Genomic DNA, 26,966 nt, shown 5'->3' on the forward strand with positions numbered 1-26,966 from the left:
CAGTCACCCCCTTTTTTAATAAATTCCACTGCAATACCATCCAAACCTGCTGCCTTGCCGGCTGTATTCTTCCGCAAAGCTTTTACTACCTCTTCTCTGTTTATCAAATAATTTTCCCTTTGCACACCACCTCGACCAAAACACCCTATATCTGCCACTCTATCATCAAACACATTTTCAACAAACCTTCAAAATACTCACTCCATCTCCTTCATACATCACCACTACTTGTTATCATCTCCCCATTTGCCCCATCACTTCAGTAAGATTTCGTAGATTTTTTTTTTATTGAAACCTTACAATACACATTGTCTGAACTAGTGAAGTGGATTACCCCTTCGTAAAAATATCACGGACTAGTATGATCATGCTATAAACTGTTCTAGGCTAACTTCCAAATCTGACTCCCTCGTACTACGCCGCAATGGAGGTTCACTTTCCCTCTTCCATAGGTATTAGTTTGGTTTTCGCTCCCGAAAGCTGGCTGCTTGTGTGGTCATCGGCAACGCAAGGGTGGGCCGTTTGTTTACCTGCTTCTTTCCCTACACGTCGAAGCTTTGGAACTCTGTACCTTCTCATGTCTTTCCCAATAACTATGACTTGGCACACTTCAAAGACAGGTCTCTCACGTCCTCATAAATTCGTAACTACTTTCCCTTGTGTTTTTTTTCCCCCTTTTCATAAGTCTCTCTATATATCAATTTAGACTCGGCCTTGGTGTGAACTTTGTCCGTGACTGGACCCTTCAACATAAGAAAAAGAAATATTGCAATAGGTCACAGTGGTGTGGTGATATAGTGTTTGCTAATAACCAAGAGGAAAGTAAAGCACGTAAGCTCCCAAGTGCACTTTTGTGTAAGAATCATCGTCAGGGGAGATAAAAAAAAAAAAAATGATATAGAAGACTCGGAACAGTCGGTTTATATATAAACTAAGAGGCGAAGCTACGACTCCGTTAAGCAAGTGTTTACCGTCTCTTCTTTTGTATATAGATTCACAAAGTCTTCAACTTCATTCTTGTACCTCCCCTAAGGATGTGATCCTTATCCGAAAGTGCACTTGGGAGCTTATCGTGTTTCATTGTAATCGTGCTTATCAGCATATCTATCTATCTATCTATCTATCTATCTATCTATCTATATATAAATATATATATATATATATATATATATGTATATATATATATATATATATATATATATATATATATATATGGTGTGGGAGGCAAGTTGTTAGAAGCAGTGAAAAGTTTTTATCGAGGATGTAAGGCATGTGTACGTGAAGGAAGAGAGGAAAGTGACTGGTTCTCAGTGAATGTAGGTTTGCGGCAGGGGTGTGTGATGTCTCCATGGTTGTTTAATTTGTTTATGGACGGGGTTGTTAGGGAGGTGAATGCAAGAGTTTTGGAAAGAGGGGCAAGTATGAAGTCTGTTGGGGATGAGAGAGCTTGGGAAGTGAGTCAGTTGTTGTTCGCTGATGATACAGCGCTGGTGGCTGATCCATGTGAGAAACTGCAGAAGCTGGTGACTGAGTTTGGTAAAGTGTGTGAAAGAAGAAAGTTAAGAGTAAATGTGAATAAGAGCAAGGTTATTAGGTACAGTAGGGTTGAGGGTCAAGTCAATTGGGAGGTGGATTTGAATGGAGAAAAACTGGAGGAAGTGAAGTGTTTTAGATATATGGGAGTGGATCTGGCAGCGGATGGAACCATGGAAGCGGAAGTGGATCATAGAGTGGGGGAGGGTGCGAAAATTCTGGGAGCCTTGAAGAATGTGTGGAAGTCGAGAACATTATCTCGGAAAGCAAAAATGGGTATGTTTGAAGGAATAGTGGTTCCAACAATGTTGTATGGTTACGAGGCGTGGGCTATTGATAGAGTTGTGCGCAGGAGGATTGATGTGCTGGAAATGAGATGTTTGAGGACAATGTGTGGTGTGAGGTGGTTTGATCGAGTAAGTAACGTAAGGGTGAGAGAGATGTGTGGAAATAAAAAGAGCGTGGTTGAGAGAGCAGAAGAGGGTGTTTTGAAATGGTTTGGGCACATGGAGAGAATGAGTGAGGAAAGATTGACCAAGAGGATATATGTGTCGGAGGTGGAGGGAACGAGGAGAAGAGGGAGACCAAATTGGAGGTGGAAAGATGGAGTGAAAAAGATTTTGTGTGATCGGGGCCTGAACATGCAGGAGGGTGAAAGGAGGGCAAGGAATAGAGTGAATTGGAGCGATGTGGTATACCGGGGTTGACGTGCTGTCAGTGGATTAAATCGGGGCATGTGAAGCGTCTGGGGTAAACCATGGAAAGCTGTGTAGGTATGTATATTTGCGTGTGTGGACGTATGTATATACATGTGTATGGGGGTGGGTTGGGCCATTTCTTTCGTCTGTTTCCTTGCGCTACCTCGCAAACGCGGGAGACAGCGACAAAAAAAAAGAATATATATATATATATATATATATATATATATATATATATATATATATATATATATATATATGTGTGTGTGTGTGTGTGTGATGGTCAAGTACAAATTCATGTGTTAACTGGCATAACCATCAACACCAAAGACTGTATCTCAGGTCAACACCAGAAAGTGTCATCTGATGGCAAAGGCCGCTATTACCTATATGGTCCGGGGTCGGTAAATATAGCTGAAAGTTTAATTGAAAAACTGTATACGCAGATTTTGCACGTCAGCGTATTAGTGTAACAGGTGGAAACCGTAGGATGTAGCGGTATGGACTAAAATGTGAATGAAATGTAACGTATGAACATCTCCCTAGAATGTCAGCACAATCAATGGACGACAAGCTGATGCCTTGACTAGTAATCTACTAGTTCAGTAATGCTCCAAAGCTAGCGATAAAAGTTCATTTTACCCTCGTATTGAAACTAGCACTGGATACATAGTGTCTATAGTATACCTGTGCAACTGTATACAAAAGCATTTGTTCTAATGAACGATATTGTGGTATATCAGAAAAAAATGTGTCTTTAAAAAAAGAAGGGGGGGGGGGGAAATAATTCTACTAGATGGACAAAGTCTAGGTTCCGAAATGTGCTGTAGAAATATAACAGCATTAAAGTGGTCTGCTGCTGGGGATCGCTGGAATAGCTGCACGTGGGGAGGCTGGCCATTGGTACGACTTGCCGCTCAGTCTGTCGTCTGTTTGTTGACATTCTACGGGAGTTGCCTGATGCTTAGACATTAGTGTGATTTGATATAGCTACTTCGACTATGATACTGAAAAGATAAATATCATTACTAGGGAAGTTAAGTGAGGTTTTCGTAGATCTTGTTGACTGTTTCTTGCAAGTGAATGCCATCCTGGTACATTTGATTAAGCCCACAATTCTCCTAATACTCTTGTCCCTCATTACTGTTGCCTGTTAATTATCAAGAATAATATGATACCACATTTAATGTGTTATGTAACGACAACACTAGCCATTCCCCTCTCTTGAGCTCACAATATATTACAAACTTAATGATGATGATTGTTATGTTCTTTTTATCATTCTAACACTTTAAGTCCCTCGAAGCGAAAATTTATGTAATGTTTAATTTGCTCTTACAGTGATTTATATTTGTAACGAGTAACACAACTTTGTCACTTTCGCCACTTTGCCAAAACAGTTACATAAGTTTTATCATAAAGAAATTTCCTCTCACTTCATAACATTAGATTTGCTCCATCAAACAAAACTTCCCTAATTATCAAATTTATTTTCATTCAGAACTGGTCGCCATGCCCATTATAAACTCAAAGTATTAAAACAATTGTATTCAATTTTATGAAAATTTGACTGATATTATTATTTGAATTTAGCATCCAAGTAACTCAAAAGCACTAAATTCTGTAAAGACACAATGAGTAACCATTCTTGTGTTGAGCTTTTCATCATTGTTTGAGTGATTTCATGAATTCATAACATTTTCCTTACCAGGTCATGGATATGCACCTGATGGAGATTTAGACAGAAATGTCATTTATAAAGTGGTTGTTATTGTTCTGTAAAGACGAATGAAGAGTGCAGTGTGGAATGATGACAGAATGCAAGCATCAGTCTCACCAGATTTTACCTTCTCATCTTGAAATGTAGAGATCCTGTACCCTCACAGCTCAGGCAGAGTCCATACTGCTGGGTTTTGTTATTGGTTGACCAAGCTGATGGTTGCTGTAGCTCACAGGCCATGTCAACCACCACACCTTAGCTAATCAAGTACACATTTTACAGACTTATGCAGGGCCTTCTTAAATTTGTACTTTGTACACCATATTGTGTTGGACAGTCCTGGGCTCCAGATGTTCAAGGTGTTTTCTATTGTTGTGCTTCTTGCACTCTTTGGGAATCATGCCCTCCAGGATTTTTCAAGTGTAACTGATGATACCCCTTATCTATCTGTACTCCAGGGAGTGCAGTTCAGTGACTTAAATAATTTGCAGTGAAAGATCTTTACACATTTAGTGCCTCTACAATATTGACTGCCATAAAGATGATATAAGACATAGCAGTATTTTGTTTGTGAAAATAGTTGTTCCTTGAGGAATATCATCATTGGTTTGTGAAAGTAGTATTTCCTTTAAGAATGTCATTAGTTTTTTCCTCTTGTCTTGGAGGTCTGGTAAACCCAACTTGACCATCATTTTGCCAGGGGCAGCTGTTACCTTGTGTTTACTGAAGGTAAAGTCATCAGACATATTCAAGATCTTCGACAGTGTTCAGTCATGATATGATGGTGCCTCTGTCTGTCCAGTATTCTGTACTATGTTTCATTGTTTTTTCCTCTCCATCCAGAAGTTGGAACTTTTCAATATTGAGCAGTATGCTGTTTTCAATGACCCAGTGGTAGACTTTGTTTACATCTGTTTATAGTTTTTCACTTTCTTGTGTTGATTAGATTTTTATTCTTTGTGATATCATCTGCTTAGAGTGACTTGATATTATGACCAGTATTTGCATTTGTCAGAGATTGGAATAAAGAATATAACAGGTGTGAGTATGGTTCCTTGGGAACTGAAATACTTATCATTGGTGCATTGGAAAGAAGCCCTTTACAACAGTATGTATTATTATATATATTATTATTGTTTTTTATTATACTTAAATGCTGTCTCCCACATTAGCGAGGTAGCACAAGGAAACAGATGAGGAATAGCCTAACCACCCACATACACATGTATATACATAAACACCCACACCCACACATATACATACATATACTTTTCAATGTATACATGCATATACATACACAGATATGTACATATATACACATGTACATATCCATACTTGCTGCCTTTGGCCATTCCCATCGCCACCCTGCCACACACGAAATAGATTCCCCCCCATCAGTGCAGCACCTGGAACAGACAAAAAGGCATAAAGGCCACATACGTTCACACTCAGTCTCTAGCTGTCATGTTTAATGCACTGAAACCACAGCTCCCTTTCCACATCCAGGCTCCACAAATCTTTCCATGGTTCATTCACCCTAGATGCTTCACATGCCCTGGTTAAATCCATTGACAGCACGTCGACCCCGGTATACCATATTGTTCCAATTCACTCTATTCCTTGCACGCCTTTCACCCTTCTGTATGTTCAGGCCCTGATCACTCAAAATTTTTTTTCACTCCATCTTTCCACCTCCAATTTGGTTTCCTGCTTCTCCTTCGTCCCTCCACCTCTGACACATATAACCTCTTTGTCAATCTTTCCTCACTCATTCTCTCCATGTGTCCAAACCATTTCAACACACCCTCTTCTGCTCTCTCAACCACACTCTTTTTATTACCACACAGTGGAAAGGAAAGTGATTGGTTACCAGTGAATGTCAGTTTGTGTCAGGGGCGCATCATGTCTCCATGATTGTTTAATTCTGTATGGATGGGGTTCTTAGGGAGGTTAATGCAAGAGTTTTGGAGATGTAGAAAGGGAGAGAGTTCTGGATGAGAGGGCTTGGGAAGTGAGTCAGTTGTTGTTCGCTGATGACACAGCACTGGTGGCTGATTGAGGTGAGAAACTACAGAAGTTGGTGACTGAGTTTGGTAAAGTGTGTGAAAGAAGTAAGTTGAGATAAATGTGAATAAGAGCATGGTAGTTTGTTTCAGTAGGGCTGAGGGACAAGTTAATTGGGTGGTAAGTTTGAATAGAGAAAAAGTGGAGGAAGTGAAGTGTTTAGATATCTGGGAGTGGATTTAGCAGTGGATGGAACCATGGAAGTAGAAGTGAATCACAGGGTGGGGGAGGGGGCAAAGGTTCTGGGAGTATTGAAGAATGTGTGGAAGGCGAGAACTTTATCTCGGAGAGCAAAAATGGGTATGTTTGAAGGAATATTAGTTCCAACAATGTTATATGGTTATGAAGTATGGGCCATAGAGAGGGTTGTGCAGAGGATGGTGGATGTGTTGGAAATTAAATGTATGAGGACAATATGTGGTGTGAGGTGGTTTGATTGAGTAAGTACTGAAAAGGTAACCGAGATGTGTGTTAATAAAAAGAGTGTGGTTGAGAGAGCAGAATAGGGTATATTGAAATGATTTGGTTACATGGAGAGAATGAGTGAGGAAAGATTGATATAGAGGATATATCTGACAGGTGGAAGGAATGAGAAGTGGAAGATCAAATTGGAGGTAGAAGGATAGAGTGAAAGAGATTTGAGCGATCAGGGCCTGAACATACAGGAGGGTGAAAAGGATGCAAGGAATAGAGTGAATTGGAATGATGTGGTATACTGGGGTCGACATACTGTTAGTGGATTGAACGAGGGCATGTGAAGCATCTGGGGTGAACCATGGAAAGTTTTGTTGGGCCTGGATGTGGAAAGGGAGCTGTGGTTTCAGTGCATTACACATGACGGCTAGAGACTGAGTGTGAGTGAATGTGGCCTTTGTTGCCTTTTCCTAGCGCGACCTCATGTGCACGCATGGATAGGGGGGGGGTGCCATTTCATGTGTGGCAGGGTGGCGATGGGAATGGATGAAGGCAGCTAGTATGAATATGTACATGTGTATATGTGTATACGTCTGTGTATGTATATATATGTATACGTTGAAATGTATAGGTATGTATATGTGCATGTGTGGGAATTTATGTATCTACATGTGTATGTGGGTGGGTTGGGCCATTCTCTTGTCTGTTTCCTTTCGGTACCTCGCCAACACAGGAGACAGCGACAAAGTATTATAAAATAAAATAATGGGAGTTCTATATTAGCTTGTATGTTATGGGTACAGGGATGCATCTGTAGCTGGTAGGCTAGGGATACAAGATCATGCCTCTAGCTGTTATGAGTATAGTACTGTATCTATAGATGGTAGGCTTTAGGTATGCGAGTTTTTATACTTTAGGAGTGTTGTGAATATGACATCACTGTAAATGAAGACCTCATCATTGGATTTGTTACCAAACTCTGCCTGTTCGGGAAAAATGAGGTTTTATCATGCGCAAGAATACAGTCTTGTCAAAGATATTCCCACTCCAGAGGAGTCCATCACTTACCTGTTACCAGAAGTAGCACAGCCTTAGAGATGCAGGAGCTCTTGGAATAGAGGTTATGTTTTAATTCTTGGATGTTTTCAATAAAGCTATTAAAAGGATTAAAAGAATTATTCCAATAATGTCCGTGTGGTCTTAATATATACTTCACATACTTTACAGTAAATCCTACCACTTCATTAGAAATTCTATAGATACTAAATAAAGCATGGTAGGAATATGAAATTGCAGCTAGACAAAAATGGTCTTGTTAAGCTCGCTTACCTTCTCATAGTAGCCATTAGTATATTTTTTTATTCACTCACAGTATTTGAAAAATGTGTGATTGTTATGGCCTTATATTTGTATGCAGCTCTTGGATGTCATGTGCATTGCTGCAGATGAGTGTGTTTCTTCAGATTTCCCCTTACTGTTCTTACTGAACTTTACTCTTAAGTATATGAATTCATTCACAAGTCACAATTTTTCACCATATAAACAGCAGCAGATCATTGGATCTTGTAATGGTTGTGATATTAAGAGAAGAGCAAAATTTTTGTTTATTGTAGATTGGTCATAAATATTTACAGAAGCAATATGAATTTCTAATGTATTGCTTTTTACATATATGCTGTTTGTAGAAAAATTAAAGTAATGTGGATGTGAAGAAAAGCCATAAAGACTGAATGGTGATAGTGGCTAATCATTCTAGCAGGCAGTATATTTTCAGCAAGTGTTGGCATCCTTCAAGCTGGTCTGTCCAGTAAACAGTGGTGGTACAAACCTCATTTGGGTGTTTGATTATATAACCCTAGGCCTCCTTTTGTGGGATCCACTGACAATGATACAAGGTGACTTTTCACTTGCAATGTAGCCTCATTCAGAGAAGGGATCAGAAGAATTGTAGCTTTGAAAGTAGAATTAGAAGTTCTGAGGCTGGTGAATGTGGATTTCAGAGCTCATGGCTTGCCCATTACATAACAGAGAACAGTTCTGGGGAATGCACAAGCCATGAAATCTGTAGCCCAATAAAGATAATTTGCACGTAATGTGAAGTTTTGGAGAACATGGAACAAGGTTGAATATGTGGATCAAAGATTAAAATTGATTTGATGTGTTGGTAAGTATGATAATTATTCAGTAGAAAGCTAACATTGTTCAGCTATTTCTGGACATAGTCTTAAATCACCCAACATCAGTTGATACAGCGCTGGTGGCTGATTCATGTGAGAAACTGCAGAAGCTGGTGACTGAGTTTGGTAAAGTGTGTGAAAGAAGAAAGTTAAGAGTAAATGTGAAGAGCAAGGTAATTAGGTACAGTAGGGTTGAGGGTCAAGTCAATTGGGAGGTAAGTTTGAATGGAGAAAAACTGGAGGAAGTAAAGTGTTTTAGATATCTGGGAGTGGATCTGGCAGCGGATGGAACCATGGAAGCGGAAGTGGATCATAGGGTGGGGGAGGGGGCGAAAATCCTGGGAGCCTTGAAGAATGTGTGGAAGTCGAGAACATTATCTCGGAAAGCAAAAATGGGTATGTTTGAAGGAATAGTGGTTCCAACAATGTTGTATGGTTGCGATGCGTGGGCTATGGATAGAGTTGTGCGCAGGAGGATGGATGTGCTGGAAATGAGATGTTTGAGGACAATGTGTGGTGTGAGATGGTTTGATCGAGTGAGTAACGTAAGGGTGAGAGAGATGTGTGGAAATAAAAAGAGCGTGGTTGAGAGAGCAGAAGAGGGTGTTTTGAAGTGGTTTGGGCACATGGAGAGGATGAGTGAGGAAAGATTGACCAAGAGGATATATGTGTCAGAGGTGGAGGGAACGAGGAGAAGTGGGAGACCAAATTGGAGGTGGAAAGATGGAGTGAAAAAGATTTTGTGTGATCGGGGCCTGAACATGCAGGAGGGTGAAAGGAGGGCAAGGAATAGAGTGAATTGGATCGATGTGGTATACCGGGGTTGACGTGCTGTCAGTGGATTGAATCAGGGCATGTGAAGCGTCTGGGGTAAACCATGGAAAGCTGTGTAGGTATGTATATTTGCGTGTGTGGACGTATGTATATACATATGTATGGGGGTGGGTTGGGCCATTTCTTTCGTCTGTTTCCTGGCGCTACCTCGCAAACGCGGGAGACAGCGACAAAGTATAATAAAAAAAAATATATATATATATATATATATATATATATATATATATATATATATATATATATATATAGATATGTATGTGTATTAACATACACTTATACATATGTGTGAGTGGATGGGTCTTTCTTTGTCTATTTACTGGTGCTACCTCGGTAACTTAGAAAATGGCAATCAAGTATGATAGATGCAGTGAATAAAAAAACTTATAGAAAAAAGAAGAAATAAGGTTACTGATCCATGGGATAGAGAAAGCTGTTCTGGTAGCAAGCAGTAGGCTTACTGATGGCATTTATCCCATAGAATTGTGCATGACCTGCTTGCAGCTGGGACCAAGTGAGTCTATAATAACATTCATGTGGCAGTCTTTGACTGGTCAAGGATGGGTCTGAGGTGAGCAAGCTTCCACTGCCACAGTTAGGTTGTTAGCAAAGGATGAAGAAAGTGGATGTGTCATTACTAGAAATAATAAGGATTGGAAGGTCTTAACCCTTGTTACCTTTTAGATATCCAATAGAATGTCTCTCATACTAGCAAGACAGATCACAGAAATTCAAAGTTATTTCTATATAATGAAGGGAAATTTTTACATTCAAACTTAGTCCTTTATTGATTTTTACAGGATCCCTGTGTAATTCAAATGATATTTTTTTTTTTTTCATACTATTCGCTATTTCCCGCGATAGCGAGGTAGCGTTAAGAACAGAGGACTGGGCCTTTGAGGGAATATCCTCACCTGGACCTCTTCTCTGTTCCTTCTTTTGGAAAATTAAGAAAAAAAAAAAAACGAGAGGGGAGGATATATCCAGTAGAATTATTTTCTTTTGGTATTATCCTGAAATCTATTATTGTCACCATGGAGCTTTTGCTTCTTTTGAAAGCAAGATTTTGAGTTTCTTTAATTGTTTCTCAGTAGCTTGTTTCTGAGTTTCAGTTGTGAGATTATGGCCCTCTTTTGGAATCATTTATGCTTATCTAGTCATAATGTTGTAAATGTCTCCAATATACCTTGTCCCAATATGTATTATTACCAGCATATTATGGAAGGTCAATATGGTATTTATATTTTTTGTAATGAAAGATTGCTTTTGGTACATCTGATTGGAATTCTGGTAAAGTTTGTTGATAAATGCATTATCAAGATTTATTTACTAAATAGGTCAGAAACCTAAAGCTATATATATATAAATCAGACCTATGTTCATAACTGAAACTCAACATTAGGATATGGTAACAATATATTATTAACACATCATATTAAAGGTTTGAGATTATATCTCAACAGTTGATGATAATGGGAGTTTTCAAAATTCTTTTTCCTTGACCATAAAGGGATTATGTTTATCATCAAAATTTTATCATTTATTTTTTAACCCAGTGTATTAGACAGTTAATGTTAAAGGTTTTATTTCTACCTTTCAGTAGAATTTGATATTGCTTGTTTTATCTCTATATAAAGCATATTCGGCACTTGATATAAAGTGCCTTGTGTCTGTATCTCTTGAAAGCTTAAGGTCAAAGTTACGGTCTATCTACAGTACATCATTAAAACCTAATGTTGAGGTTTTGATGTCCTTGTAACTTCAAAACTTGCAACCTTTTCTTTGGTGGTCCGTTTGTTGACAGGTCCAGTCTCTTGGATTTAATTCTTGCTAAACTTTTTTTCTTTGTGCTTTCTCTTCATATCATAATAACTTTTCTTGTCCTTCAATTTATCCTTGACTGAAGTCATCGTTCTTCTTCGTAATCTTTTGCCCTCATGTCTTTACGACATCTTTTAGCAGACACAGAGCTTCTTTGTTGCTTTGTAATGAAAACTAACACCTTATCCTTAGGAAGTGATTTCTGTATATCATCAGTATTTGATGTCAGGCATTATTACTATATGTTATCACTGTGTGATGATTGTGGTTCAGACTCAGTATGCCATCAGCATTTATCAATGCTTGATGCCTTATAACGTTTATATATGATATTAGAAATAGAAATCTTATCTCTATATATGGACTGTGTGTCATGCTTAGAATTTCTTCTTTATATGTTGTTGACATTGTGTATTAGAAATGTAGGCTTTCTGCAGTATAAGCACATGCTGATGACCACATCTCGATATATTGACAGGATGTTGTATGAATGTTTAAATCTACCTGTTGGCAGCCCTCAACATTTGATACTAATGTTAACTCTGTCTTCGGTAGGCCCTGGCGTTCAGCACTAGAAAGAGATATTTGGTCCACATTTTCCAGACTAACAAACTGCCATAAGAATGTGATATATGTCTTCAAGCTTTCTTCATTGAAAAGCTGCAACAAGAATGAAGTATGGCAACTATAACAGTATGAAGAGCCCTGTATAAGCAGCAGTAAATAATGATCATTCAGTCAGCTGCAAGGAAAGAGAAACAGCACCAGTAAAAAGATATCTCTATGTATTAAAGCAAAAACATCAGTGGAAGTAGCTGCAGAATAAGAACAATGTTTAATGGTCATAACAGTAGAAGTAACTGACGCATAAAAAACAAAAATAAGAATATGTTGAAGCAGTAACAGCAGAGCCAACAGACAGGATCAATAACATAAGTAAAGTGATATTGGCATGAAAGGATATATGAACAAGAGAAACATAGAAAAAAGGCACAGGGAAAGATTTAACTTTATACAGAACCTAGTTGATTTTTAGTTGATCAAATTTTTTCATGCTATCAAAATTCTTTATCATTTGCTACACATCTTGATAACAAGGACCTTAGTTGATATTAATTAAATCAAACTATATAATGTATGTATATTAAAATAATTTTACTGAGACTATTTTTTTTTTTTAGATTTCATTTTCTTACTACACTGCATTCAAATTGTTACAGTTAATGGTTGTATGTTATTCAAGTTTCACAGTCAACACCAGCATAACTATGTCAAAAATCTGAACTTGAAGTCTGAACAGATGCATTGAACACTGAAAAGGTGAAATAAAAGAACTTATCCATATCTCATTAAGGTGATCGTAGATTCCAAATAAAACTTTTTCTAGTTGGAATTAACCACACAAACTGAATCTGTGATTGTTGATAGTAGTCAAAAGAAGACTAAGATAGTGGAAAGCACTCTCATTCTTTACTGTAAATTCAAGTTGGGAAAACTATATCCTAAACTTGATCTGATATATCTTGGAGGATGTAGTATTTCATAATATGGATGAAAAGGTGAGCGGGAGAATCTGACCATCATGGATAAGGCAGACATAAAGAGCTAATATGCTCCACCATGCACGAGTTGTAAACAGTTATTTTCATTACAGATGACTCTTCTTCACCTTAGTTGACTAAATCGTTAATTCACCACTCATCAGTCTGAACACTTCCCACACACCACATCAACTATTATTCACTCCACCTGTATTATTCAGTCTTTGAACATCATAGGTTGTCAAATGTTGCCGCTTTGGACTGCAGTACTGCTATTCAGCAAGACTGTGTTAGGAAAGGCAACTGACTGGCATTCTAACAATGCAAAAAAAAATATCATGAAAAGTCATATACTTATATGATATGCTTACATGTATGAAACCTTAATAAATAGATTTTAGTGCCAGAGAAACTTGCATTAATATTTTGGTCTTGAGAGACATGAAAGATCATATAATAAACAATATGAATGTTCACCATGCCAGGTCCTCTTGGAGAAATGATTTAGTGCAGCACACACCTCTTCATACACAACAGAAGCCGTATGATTACTTACAGTGCCAGAAAATCTTGGACCAGAGCAAATTGGTGCAGCACATGGCTGATAACATAGGAAAGAAGCCACATGAATGTTCACAATGTCAGAAGTTCTTCTCACAAAGGAGTCATTTAGTGCAACACATGAGGGTTCATACTGGGGAAAAGCCACATGAATGTTCACAGTGTCAAAAAGCCTTCTCAGACAGGAGTAACTTAGTAAGGCACATGACTATTCACACAGGAGAGAAGCCATATCAGTGTTCATGGTGTCAGAAGGCTTTCTCACAGAGTAGCCATTTAGTGCAGCACATAAAGATTCATACAGGGGAGAAGCCATTTGAATGTTCTCAGTGTCAAAAGGCTTTCTCCCAGAATGGTCAATTATTACAGCATATAAGAGTTCATAATGGAGAGAAACCATATGAATGTTCACAATGCCAAAGATTTTTCTGCCAGAAAAGTACTTTAATGGAGCACATGATTCTTCACACTGGAATGAAGCCATACAAATGTTCTAAGTGCCAGAAGTCCTTCTCTCAGAGGAGTACTTTATGGGAACATATGAAAGTTCATACAGGAGAAAAGTCATATGAATGTTTGCAGTGCCAGAAAAACTTCTCAAACAATAATAAATTAGTGCAGCACATGAATGTTCATACAGGAAAGAAATCATGCGAATGTTCACTTTGCCAGAAGACTTTCTCTCGTAGGAGTTCTTTAGTGCGGCATATGACAACTCATACAGGAGAAAGACCATATGAATGTTCACAGTGTCAAAAGACATTTTCCAAGAGGGGTAATTTGGTGGTGCATATGACTGTTCATACAGGTGAGAAACCATATGGATGTTCACATTGCCAGAAAACCTTTTCACAAAGGAGTCAGTTAGTAAGGCATATGACTATTCATACAGGAGAGAAGCCATATGAATGTTCACACTGCCAAAAGTCCTTTTCTCTAAGGAGCACTTTAGTGGAGCATTTGAATATTCATACAGGTAAGAAGCCTTATGAATGTTCACAGTGCCATAAGACTTTCCGCAAGAGGAGTACCTTAACACAACATATAACTATTCATACAGGAGAAAAGCCACATGAATGTTCACATTGCCGGAAGACCTTCTCCCGAAGGAGTTATCTAGTACAGCATATGAAAGTTCACTTCAAAGATAAGCCAGTCTCTTGTGTTCACTCAGGACAGTGCATTTGCTGCAAGGCTGGTCAGATGTGCCACATATCTTTCCCCGGTGAATTTCACCGTAACAGGGTGTCCCATCAGCAAACATCTGAGGACAATTTGATGAGTCATTCAGAAGCAGAGAAATATGGGATCCAAGAAAGAGTGAAACAGAAAATTGGTAATGATGCAAAATCTGTCATCATCAAGACAGAAGATTGTCCAGAACTGATTGTCCCTCAGCCATCTGTATGTGCTGAGATAGACAATATTGATATTGTTAAGGAGGAGATCTGAATTTCTAATGTCAAACCCTTAATGATTAACTAAGTTTTCCTTTTCCAACCCTCATTTTTATTGGATTTTTTATTCTATTTAACATAATGGTTTCAAATATATATATATAACAATCTATCTATCTATCTATACCTTTGATGCCCATTCCTTTAGGAACTCCCTCAAGGGGATGGTCATGAAAAGTCTTCATAACTGTTGGTCTCCAGTGCTGATCTTTAGCCTTTAGTGCCTCACCCTGAACAGGCCGCTGGGAGAGGACAACTTCAGTGCAATGTTTTCAGAGGCTTGTACCCAGTGTTCCTACTAATTTCTGCAACTTAATGTGTCTATGTAATATTCCTGCCTAATGTTACAACCTACTACTTTTACCTAATGCTTCCAGGTAATGCTCCAACCTACTACTGTTTAATGTTCCTACATACTACTTATAGCTATTGTCTCTACCATTTTGCCAAAAGGCAGGGCTAGTGCAAAGCACTCACCACAAGAAAATCTAGAGTTGCAAAGAATAAGTTGTGTAAGTTTGGTGTTGTCAAGTGTTATTTGTGACAAGGAGAGATTGTATGGTTGTGAACAGAATACCAGCAGTCCACATGTGGGTGAGGCAGAAAGAAAAGACAGCTACCTGGGTCAAAGGAGTGCGCATTGGCAACCATGGAAGTGTTGGCTCACTATGCAGTCATTAATAACATCCCACTACCGAGGCGGGTAGTACCGTTAATATACCCCTGGATGGTAGCAGCCTACCAACCACTACTTACTATGTATATGACAGTGATGAAAGTAATTTAAGTTGTTTCATCCATTATCTTCATTCTAATGTGTCAAAATTTTGTAGATGTTTCAGGACAATGTACTAGAAAGTGTAGGAGTAAGGCCTGAGTGACTAGTTACCACTATTCATAATTTATCTATTTTACCTACTCCCAAAAATTGATTACCAACTGTTATTATGTTCTATGATATGAAAGAATTCTTTTCTAATTATGATCATTGTGATTCATTGATTATATATTCATAAGAGTCAGATTATAAAAGTCTGAAAAATTACCAGCTGCACCAATTAGACACAATATTTCTGTATCAGGCAGGCGCTGACAACACTCCTTCTACTTTAGTTAGAAAATCTTCTGCCTCATCTTGTTCAACTTTAAATACTGAAAGCGTCAGTGTCCATAAAGTTACTCTTCACATGGTGTGAAGACAGATCATCATTGTCAATTTATTCAGGATCATCTGCCTGTCCCCTAAATGTAGCTGAAAGCTGCTCTATTCCCTTCCAAGAAAACTTAAGAAAATGTGCTGTCATTAGCATGTTTGAAGAATAATTGACTGTGAAGAGAAACTTTTATGTGCTGACATCCAGGTTCAGAGCACAGCCTTGAAACAGAGATGTGAAACTCATTGTATTTATATCCATTTAGAGGTGTCATTCAGCTTTGGTAAATAACCACTGAGAGGTGTTTAGGGGTTCATTTCTTTGCTAAGGATAAAGTTCTTCGTTTCTTTAATAAGTAAAGATATGATCACTGCAACAGAACAATCAGCCATTCTGTATGTAGATAGCAAAGCAGTGACTTATCAAAGGGTCAGTGAATTGACTATGGATGGATACTTTGAGAAAACATATTATTTGTGGTGTGTTCAGGGAAAACATGGTGTCAGTCACATGCTTTCCTTGTGCAATGAGGTGATACAGATTTTAAAGTGAATTTGCAATTGCTACTCCCTGAATGAATGAGATTCTTTTTTTTTTTCTTGTCAATGCTGTATTGATACTGCATAGAATAGATACCAGTGTAAAGCCAGAGACAGAGGAGTGAGGTCTATTTAGTATTGATTATTTGAAGAGGAACTGCTATGATGTAGTGTTGATAATTAAAGTCATGAAAATAAGTTTTATTCAAACAGAGGTTGAGAGAGTTTTAGAGATAGATGTCAGCTGTGCCACACAGTTTGTGTAGCACATTTTATTTTTATATTTTGCTTAAGAATGATACTTTTGTTTCAGGTTTATGTTTTAACATGTCATTGGTGTACCTATATATTCTGTGTTGGTTTTTCTGTCCATCAATAAAAGTTCCTGTTGTAAAACTAGAATATTTATCTTTCCTATGAATGGTTGAGAATACCACATAGAAGCAAGTATGCCATTCACAACTGCTTTCCATGACACATAAAAAGATAAAGAGTGGAAATTGCAGTAGATCCTTTGGCCCATTACTCAGGCCCTATATATATTTTTATATGTTAACTGAGGTGGCATGGGCAACTGAATACCTTAATGATGGTTATCTCTTGTACATCATGTTACACTGTCCTCATCACAGACACAGCACCAGGAAACAGAAAAATTACCAGCTGCACCAATTAGACACAATATTTCTGGATCAGGCAGGCACTGACAACACTCCTTCTACTTTAGTTAGAAAATCTTCTGCCTCATCTTGTTCAACTTTAGATACTGAAAGCGTCAGTGTCCATAAAGTTACTCTTCACATGGTGTGAAGACAGATCATCCACAGGCCCATCCACACATATACACATTTATATATATATATATATATATATATATATATATATATATATATATATATATATATATATATATATATATATTTTTTTTTTTTTTTTTTTTTTACTTTGTCGCTGTCTCCCGCGTTTGCGAGGTAGCGCAAGGAAACAGACGAAAGAAATGGCCCAACCCCCCCCATACACATGTATATACATACGTCCACACACGCAAATATACATACCTACACAGCTTTCCATGGTTTACCCCAGACGCTTCACATGCCTTGATTCAATCCACTGACAGCACGTCAACCCCGGTATACCACATCGCTCCAATTCACTCTATTCCTTGCCCTCCTTTCACCCTCCTGCATGTTCAGGCCCTGATCACACAAAATCTTTTTCACTCCATCTTTCCACGTCCAATTTGGTCTCCCTCTTCTCCTTGCTCCCTCCACCTCCGACACATATATCCTCTTGGTCAATCTTTCCTCACTCATCCTCTCCATGTGCCCAAACCACTTCAAAACACCCTCTTCTGCTCTCTCAACCACGCTCTTTTTATTTCCACACATCTCTCTTACCCTTACGTTACTCACTCGATCAAACCACCTCACACCACACATTGTCCTCAAACATCTCATTTCCAGCACATCCATCCTCCTGCGCACAACTCTATCCATAGCCCACGCCTCGTAACCATACAACATTGTTGGAACCACTATTCCTTCAAACATACCCATTTTTGCTTTCTGAGATAATGTTCTCGACTTCCACACATTCTTCAAGGCCCCCAGAATTTTCGCCCCCTCCCCCACCCTATGATCCACTTCTGCTTCCATGGTTCCATCCGCTGCCAGATCCACTCCCAGATATCTAAAACACTTCACTTCCTCCAGTTTTTCTCCATTCAAACTCACCTCCCAATTGACTTGACCCTCAACCCTACTGTACCTAATAACCTTGCTCTTATTCACATTTACTCTTAACTTTCTTCTTCCACACACTTTACCAAACTCAGTCACCAGCTTCTGCAGTTTCTCACATGAATCAGCCACCAGCGCTGTATCATCAGCGAACAACAACTGACTCACTTCCCAAGCTCTCTCATCCCCAACAGACTTCATACTTGCCCCTCTTTCCAAAACTCTTGCATTTACCTCCCTAACAACCCCATCCATAAACAAATTAAACAACCATGGAGACATCACACACCCCTGCCGCAAACCTACATTCACTGAGAACCAATCACTTTCCTCTCTTCCTACACGTACACATGCCTTACATCCTCGATAAAAACTTTTCACTGCTTCTAACAACTTTCCTCCCACACCATATATTCTTAATACCTTCCACAGAGCATCTCTATCAACTCTATCATATGCCTTCTCCAGATCCATAAATGCTACATACAAATCCATTTGCTTTTCTAAGTATTTCTCACATACATTCTTCAAAGCAAACACCTGATCCACACATCCTCTACCACTTCTGAAACCACACTGCTCTTCCCCAATCTGATGCTCTGTACATGCCTTCACCCTCTCAATCAATACCCTCCCATATAATTTACCATATAATTTATATATATATATATATATATATATATATATATATATATATATATATATATATATATATATATATATAAATATACATAAATGCCATAACACACACATATGTATACATATCAACATTTATTTTCATTTATTCATTAAATTTGGTCCCTGTCTCCTGCATTGACGAGGTAGCGCAAGGAAACAGATGAAAGAATGGCCCAACCCACCTACATACATGTCCATGCACTCGCATATACAAACCTATACATTTCAATGTATACATATGTATATACTCAGACATATACACATGTACATAATTCATACTTGCTGCATTTATTCATTCCCATCACCACCCCGCCACACATGAAATGACACCCTTCTCATCCTGCACGCGTGCAAGGTAGCGCTAGGAAGAGATGACAAAGGCCACATTCGTTCACACTCAGTCTGTAGCTGTCATGTATAATGCACTGAAACCACAGCTCCATTTCCACATTCAGGCCCCAAAGAACTTTCTGTGGTTTACCCCAGATGCTTCACATGCCCTGGTTCAATCCATTGACAGCACATCGACCCTGGTATACCACATCGTTCCAAATCACTCATATTCCTTGCATGCCTTTCACCCTCCTGCATGTTCAGGTCCCGATCGCTCAAAATCTTTTTCACTCCATCCTTCCACCTCCAATTTAGGCTCCCATTTCTCATTCCTTCCACCTCTAACACATATATCCTCTTTGTCAATCTTTCCTCACTCATTCTCTGCATGTGACCAAATCATTTCAACGCACCCTCTTCTGCTCTCCATACCACAGTCTTTTTATTGCCATATATCGCTCTTAACCTTTCATTACTTACTCGATCTAACCACCTTACACCACATTTTGTCCACAAACATCTCATTTCTAACACATCCACCCTTCTCAAAACAACGCTATCTATAGCCCATGCCTCGCAACCCTATAACATTGTTGGAACCACTATTCCTTCAAACATACCCATTTTTGCTTTCCGAGATAATGTCCTCGCCTTCCACACATTCTTCAATGCTCCCAGAACCTTTGCCGCATTCCCAAACTTGTGACTCACTTCCGCTTCCATGGTTCCATCCGCTGCCAAATCCACTTCCAGATATTTAAAAGACTTCACTTCCTCCAGTTTCTCTCCACTCAAACTTACCCCCAATTGACTTGTCCCTCAACCCTACTGTACCTAATAACCTTGCTCTTATTCACAGTTACTCTCAACTTTCTTCTTTCACACATTTTACCAAGCTCAGTCACCAGCTTCTGCAGTTTTTCATCCAAATCAACCAGCAGTGCTGTATCATCAGCGAACAACAACTGACTCACTTCCCAAGCCTCTCATCCTCAACAAACTGCATGCTTGCCCCTCTCTCCAAAACCCTTTCATTCATCTCCCTAACAACCCCATCCATAAACAAGTTAAACAACCATGGAGACATCACACACCCCTGCCGCAAACCTACATTCACTGGGAACCAATCACTTTCCTCTCTTCCTCCTTGTACACATGTCTTACATTGTCAATAAAAACTTTGCTTCTAGCAAATTGCCTCCTACACCATATACCCTTAATACCTTCCACAGAGCATCTCTATCAACTCTTATCATATGCCTTCTCTAGATCCATAAATGCTACATACAAATCCATATGTTTTTCTAAGTATTTCTCACATACATTCTTCAAAGCAAACACCTGATCCACACACCCTCTACCACTTCTGAAACCATACTGCTCTTTCCCAACCTGATGCTCTGTACATGCCTTCACCATCTCAATCAATACCCTCCCATATAATTTCCCAGGAATACTCAACAAACTTATACCTCTGTAATTTGAGCACTCACTTTTATCACCTTTGCCTTTGTACAATGGCACTATGCAAGCATTCTGCCAATCCTCAGGCACGTCACTATGAGTCATACATGCATTTAATAACCTTACCAACCAGTCAACAATACAGTCACCCCCTTTTTTAATGATTTCCACTGCAATACCATCCAAACCTGCTGCCTTGCTGGCTTTCATCTTCCGAAAGCTTTTACTACCTCTTCTCTGTTTACCAAATCATTTTCCCTAACCCTCTCACTTTGCACACCACCTCGACCAAAACACCCTATATCTGCCACTCTATCATCAAAAACATTCAACAAACCTTCAAAATACTCACTCCATCTCCTTCTCACATCACCACTACATGTTATCACCTCCCTATTAGCCCCCTTCACTAAAGTTCCCATTTGCTCTTGTCTTATGCACTTTATTTACCTCCTTCCAAAACATCTTTTTATTCTCCCTATCATTTAATGATACTCTCTCACCCCAACTCTCATTTGCCCTCTTTTTCACCTCTTGCACCTTTCTCTTGACCTCCTGCCTCTTTCTTTTATACATCTCCCAGTCATTAGCATTATTTCCCTGCAAAAATCGTCCAAATGCCTCTCTCTTCTCTTTCACTAATAATCTTACTTCTTTATCCCACTACTCACTACCCTTTCTAATCTGCCTACCTCCCACGCTTCTCATGCCGCAAGCATCTTTTGCGCAAGCCATTACTGCTTCCCTAAATACATCCCATTCCTCCCCCACTCCCCTTACGTCCTTTGTTCTCACCTTTTTCCATTCTGTACTCAGTCTCTCCTGGTACTTCCTCACACAAGTCTCCTTCCCAAGCTCACTTACTCTCACCACTTTCTTCACCCCAACTTTCTCTCTTCTTTTCTGAAAACCTCTACAAATCTTCACCTTCGCCTCCACAAGATAATGATCAGACATCCCTCCAGTTGCACCTCTCAGCACATTAACATCCAAAAATCTCTTTCGCGCACCTATCAATTAACACTTAATCCAATAACACTCTCTGGCCATCTGTCCTACTTACATACGTATACTTATGTATATCTCTCTTTTTAAACCAGGTATTCCCAATCACCAGTCCTTTTTCAGCACATAAATCTACAAGCTCTTCTCCATTTCCATTTACAACACTGAACACCCATTGCAGACCAATTATTCCCTGAGCTTGCCACATTATTCACCTTTGCATTCAAATCACCCATTACTATAACCCGGTCTCGTGCATCAAAACCACTAACACACTCACTCAGCTGCTCCCAAAACTCTTGCCTCTCATGATCTTTCTTCTCATGCCCTGGTGCATATATATATATATATATATATATATCTTTTCTTTCTTTCATACTATTCGCCATTTCCCGCGTTAACGAGGTAGCGTAAAGAACAGAGGACTGGCCCTTTGAGGGAATATCTTCACCTGGCCCCCTTCTCTGTTCCTTCTTTTTGAAAATTAAAAAAAAAAGAAAAAATAAACGAGAGGGAAGGATTTCTAGCCCCCCGCTCCCTTCCCTTTTCGTCGCCTTCTACGACACGCAGGGAATACGTGAGAAGTATTCTTTCTCCCCTATCCCCAGGGATGATATATATATATATATATATATATATTATACCTTCCAAAAGGCATTTCTATCAACCCTATCATGAGCTCTCCCGAAATCCATAAATGCCATATGCGAATTCTTCTCTTTTTCTGAGCATCTTTTTTCAGTGCAAGGATCTGATTCACACTATCATCTTCCACCCCTGAACCCACATTGTTCTTCAGTTTGATGCTCTGTGCATACCACGACGTTCTTGATTACCACTCTCTCCTACAACTTAGCAGGTAACACTCAGCTAAAATAACTTTGTAATTCAAACAATCATCTTATCCCCATTTCCTTTATACAATGACATTATACATGCATTCTGCTAATTTTCATGTACCTCATCTTGATCTATCCATCCATACACTTGAGATCCTAACCAACCAGTCAACAACACAATCACTACCTTTTTCCAGAAATTCAGTTGCAATACCATCCATTTTACCTGCCTTGCCACATTTCATCTTAGGCAAGGCTTTCAACACCTCTTCTCTCTTTGATAAAACATGCCTTGATTTCCTTATGTACGTCCGACCCAGACACCCCTCATCTGCCACCCTATCATTAATCACATTAAGAAACTTCAAAATAATTTTTCCAACTCTTCAAAAATGTTCCCATTTGTTCTCTTGTTTTTCTTACACTATTAACCTCCTTTTAAAAACATAATTTTCTCTGAAATTAACTGATACTCACCTACCTCAGCCCTCATTTGCCTTCTTTTTCAGACCTCTTGCCAGTTCCTCTTACACATCTCCCAGTCATTTACATTTCTTCCCTGTGAGTACCATCCAGATTTCATCTTTTGTTTCACAAGCAATTTTACTTCGTCATCCCACCACTCACTACCCTTAATAATCTGTGCAAGTCACATTTTTCATGGCACACGCTTCTCTTGAACATGACCACCGCCTCCCTAAATACCTCCCATTAGTCACCAACTCCTCTAGGTTCGTTTACTCCCAGCTTTAGCAATCCAGGCACTTAGACAAGCAGCCAGGGGAAATCACAGATATGTTTATGGGCCCTGGTTGTGGATAGGGGGACGTGGTTTCGGTGCATTATACAGGACATATAAGAAATGGGAGTGAATGAGAGGTTTTTGCGTCTGTTACCGGCACTACCTTGCTAACGCGGGAAACGGCGAACAAGTATGGTTATATCTGTCTATGTATCTATCTGTTTGTTTTTATGTGTGATTTTTAAATGTTTGTAGGAAGGAATAATATTCTAGTTTTACAACAGAAATATTTACTGATGAACAGGAAATACCAACACAGAATACATGGTAGAAGTGAGTCAAGCCAGGCTGCAGACCGACGTTCATCACATAAAGTGAATGAGTCTAGCCAGGCTAGTGACTGACGCTCATCACATAATACCAGTGAGTCTAGCTGGACTAGTGGTTGACAGTTACGTTTACGGCTGGTATGGTTACCCAGCTTTATTATTATATGTGAGGTGAGGCAACAGAGGGCAATGAACTATCGGAGGTGCAAGTTTATGATGTGAAGGTGAAAAGTCAAAGTTCACAAGGAGGACTGATGCCTACGAAGAAAGCACTACAGTAGCCCCTTGAGTCAGCGTCCTGGTAGGGTATATCAAGGCGCTAGTGAAATGAGCTTGTGTGTCTAAAGGCCAAGTTAGAGCTTGATTTCCTTTTGTGGTGTCCGAGTATATAAAAGGCAGCGAGGTCAGGTCTGTTTGGGGTAGCTATTTCCAAAGGGAATTAAAGACGTCGAGGCTGAATATTACAAGCTCTGACCTTTCTTCATGCTGTTGGACTGAGGTTAAGTCCGTAAGAGCAGCGCCTCTCGTGGAAATACTCAAGTCATCTATGTAACTGAATAATCACAGTGGCAATTTCTGAAGTGTCACCGCCAAACATTGAGCATGGGTGTCAGCGATAAATATTGCATGTGCTGCCGTAGGTTGGGCCACTAAACACATTTTTCCGGGGATTATAATTCAGGTGAGGTTACACGCTGTAATCTGTCATCCAATCAAGACGTCGTCAGGCAAATAACACTGTGATGCGACAGTGGTTCCCTATAATAGCTTTATGGATAATCATCTCAAACTGTCAGTATATCTTATGGATTATACTGTATTATGGATCAGATCATAACTAATTTTTTCTCTCGTCAGAGACGAAGGTAACAATCATATTTTGTAAAATATATTTTAGACATGTTTTGTATTCATGTTTGATGGATATTTTTCGATGGAATAGTTTAGTTTACATTGCATCATCGTTATTATGAGGTTAGTTTGCATTACATTATCGGTATCATGAGGTTAGTTTACAATATATCATTGGTATCATGAGGTTAGGTTACATTGCAAGTCGGTATTATGAGGAAGTTTACATTGCAGTCACTGGTATTATAAAGATTTAAACTTAAGTCTATATCGTACCTCGAACCAAGGCAAGCCTCGAATTCTTACACAAGTGTTTTAATTTCAATGTCCGTTATCTAACTCCATTTCTAATCCTAATTATGATGTGGCTTGGCCAATACCGTCGCACATCCTTATGCATCTGTTTAGTAATCCAGTCGTAAGTACTTGAGTCTATGCTGAATAATCAAATATAATCATGATATTACATGTCCTCAATCAAAAAATACAATAATAGAACGTAATACAAAATTCATCCAAATCGGCAAGTCTTTCATGACGTACAAAAACCATTGGTTTTCGGAGTTGTCCATCTCGCTGGTGTTCAGGCTATATCATCTTCCACCATAAAACACCTTTGATCTTGTTATTCACTTCTTATGTCCTTACGTGATCCCCAGCAATTGTACCCTTTGGATCCCTTGGCCTGATTGGCTGCTTTTTAACAGACAAATGACCACTGATGAATTTATGGGAAAGTTTCGGATTTCCTCCTGCCTTGTCAACAAGATTGAATGGTGGATATGCTGAATGATAGATGCGCTGACTATCTTTGCGATTTCTTTGTGTTTTGCCGTTCTAAAACTCGTATACACCTCTATATTTTGTCTTTATTCCTGTGTATGCAATACACACACTCACACACACCGTCATGAGCCAGGTACCCCATTACAGACCAACCCAATGTATGTCTGCCGAACCCAAGATTCGTACCCATGCTGGTCTGGTCCAACCTGAAGCTTTCTCGTACTAGCCAGTGGTCAACAACGATAGGCACTCCACCACTTTGGCTCTTGTGCTGATTGATGAATGCGGTGATTGTGTGCTGGATGGTGAATGCTCAGACTTTGTGTGCTGGATGATGGTTGCACTAACCGTATATATTTTCTATTTTTTGCTGAACTGTGAATACTCTGACTTTACTGTATGGTGGATTCGCTGACTGTGTATTGGATGCGTTGTCAATGTGTAATGCATGATGAATACAATATGTGTGTATGCTGGATACTATATACGCTGACTCTGTTTGAGTGCTGGTTGATCGATTCGCTGATGGAGGTGAGTGCTAGTACAATAACAACATGAACTTTAAAGCTGTAAAGTGTAAACTGTATCGTCTGCTGTGGCATGTCTATTGTCTACGGTTGTCCTGTTAAGCATGGTTAAAGGTATTATCATGCGTGATATATGGTGTAAAAAAAACCGGCAGGCTGGACTGTCAGATGAATTTGGTAATATGAAGGGATGAGGTAGCGTAATCAAGCAGTAATTTGCATTAAATCATACAGTTACGACGTGATTATTTGCCAAGAGGTGGATCAAATGATATGAGGCCGATAATGGCAACTTTTCCTTATGCCACTTCAACGCTGATTGTGGTAAAGTTTCAGTGTAGTTGCATCACCGTAAAATATATGGATTTGGAAGAAACGTAGGTTTATGAGTTTGAGTTTTGGGAAAATATATAAACTTATTGGTCCAGAAAACGGACACCATTTTGACAGATGATAAAAGATTACGAAATTGGTGCCAACTGATTCTTTACAATGTTAGAGTTGAAAAAGAGTGTAGAATTTTAGATGTATCCCTTATAACTCCAATTTTGATTTTTTTTTAAAAGCGTACAGGGCTTTGAAGTAGAGGGGAAATTGTGGTTTATAAACACTCAAAACATAAAAGACAGAGTAAGTGATGCATTCATAACACTTTTATTGAAATGTTGCATATAGCAACTGTAGAGAAGGGATGCCTTTGGTGTCCCGGCATCATTTAATACTCTCCACATTTGTCATGCAAGGACATAAAAATCAACCATGCTATGGATGCCTAGTAAAATCAGTCCATGCTATGGATGCCTAGTAAAGCAATTTCACGTTTGACCTCTATAGAGCTTCATTCAGTTTATATGTCAAGTTATAAAACGAATGAAGGTGTAATAAGCAAAAAACTTGACTGTAAATCTATATTTGTTTCATTATTTTTTGCATTCCAATGAATGGTCATAGGCCATAATGTTTAAATAAAACCTGATCCAAGTTTTACAGTTTTTTGGGTAAGTTCAGAAGTCTACTTAAAGTTTGAGATAGAGTTCATACTTATGAAATCTGTCTCACACAGGCTGAGATTCCTGTATCTCTGTAATGAGTACCTGAACTCACTATTTACAATCTCTTCCAAAAGAGAAAACATGGCAGAGATGAGTGGTGTCTGTAC

The 26,966-nt window shown here is 38.9% G+C and overlaps 1 protein-coding gene across 9 annotated transcripts in view; it reads left to right on the plus strand.

The window, feature by feature from the left end:
• The window catches only part of LOC139755498 (uncharacterized), a 71,203-nt gene that overhangs the window by 23,692 nt on the left and 20,545 nt on the right, over nt 1–26,966 (plus strand). For 2 of the 9 annotated variants that reach the window (XM_071673841.1, XM_071673839.1), the window contains exon 3: nt 11,814–16,906. The exons of 2 other annotated variants lie outside the window; for them this stretch is intronic. In XM_071673841.1, the coding sequence (XP_071529942.1) occupies nt 13,241–14,812 (1,572 nt within the window). In that variant the 5' untranslated portion in view covers nt 11,814–13,240 and the 3' untranslated portion in view covers nt 14,813–16,906. 5 more of the 9 variants (XM_071673842.1, XM_071673845.1, XM_071673849.1 and 2 more) reach the window with 5 other exon arrangements.

The sequence above is a fragment of the Panulirus ornatus genome, chromosome 19, assembly GCF_036320965.1.
Source record: "Panulirus ornatus isolate Po-2019 chromosome 19, ASM3632096v1, whole genome shotgun sequence".
NCBI classification, from domain to species: Eukaryota; Metazoa; Arthropoda; class Malacostraca; order Decapoda; family Palinuridae; genus Panulirus; species Panulirus ornatus.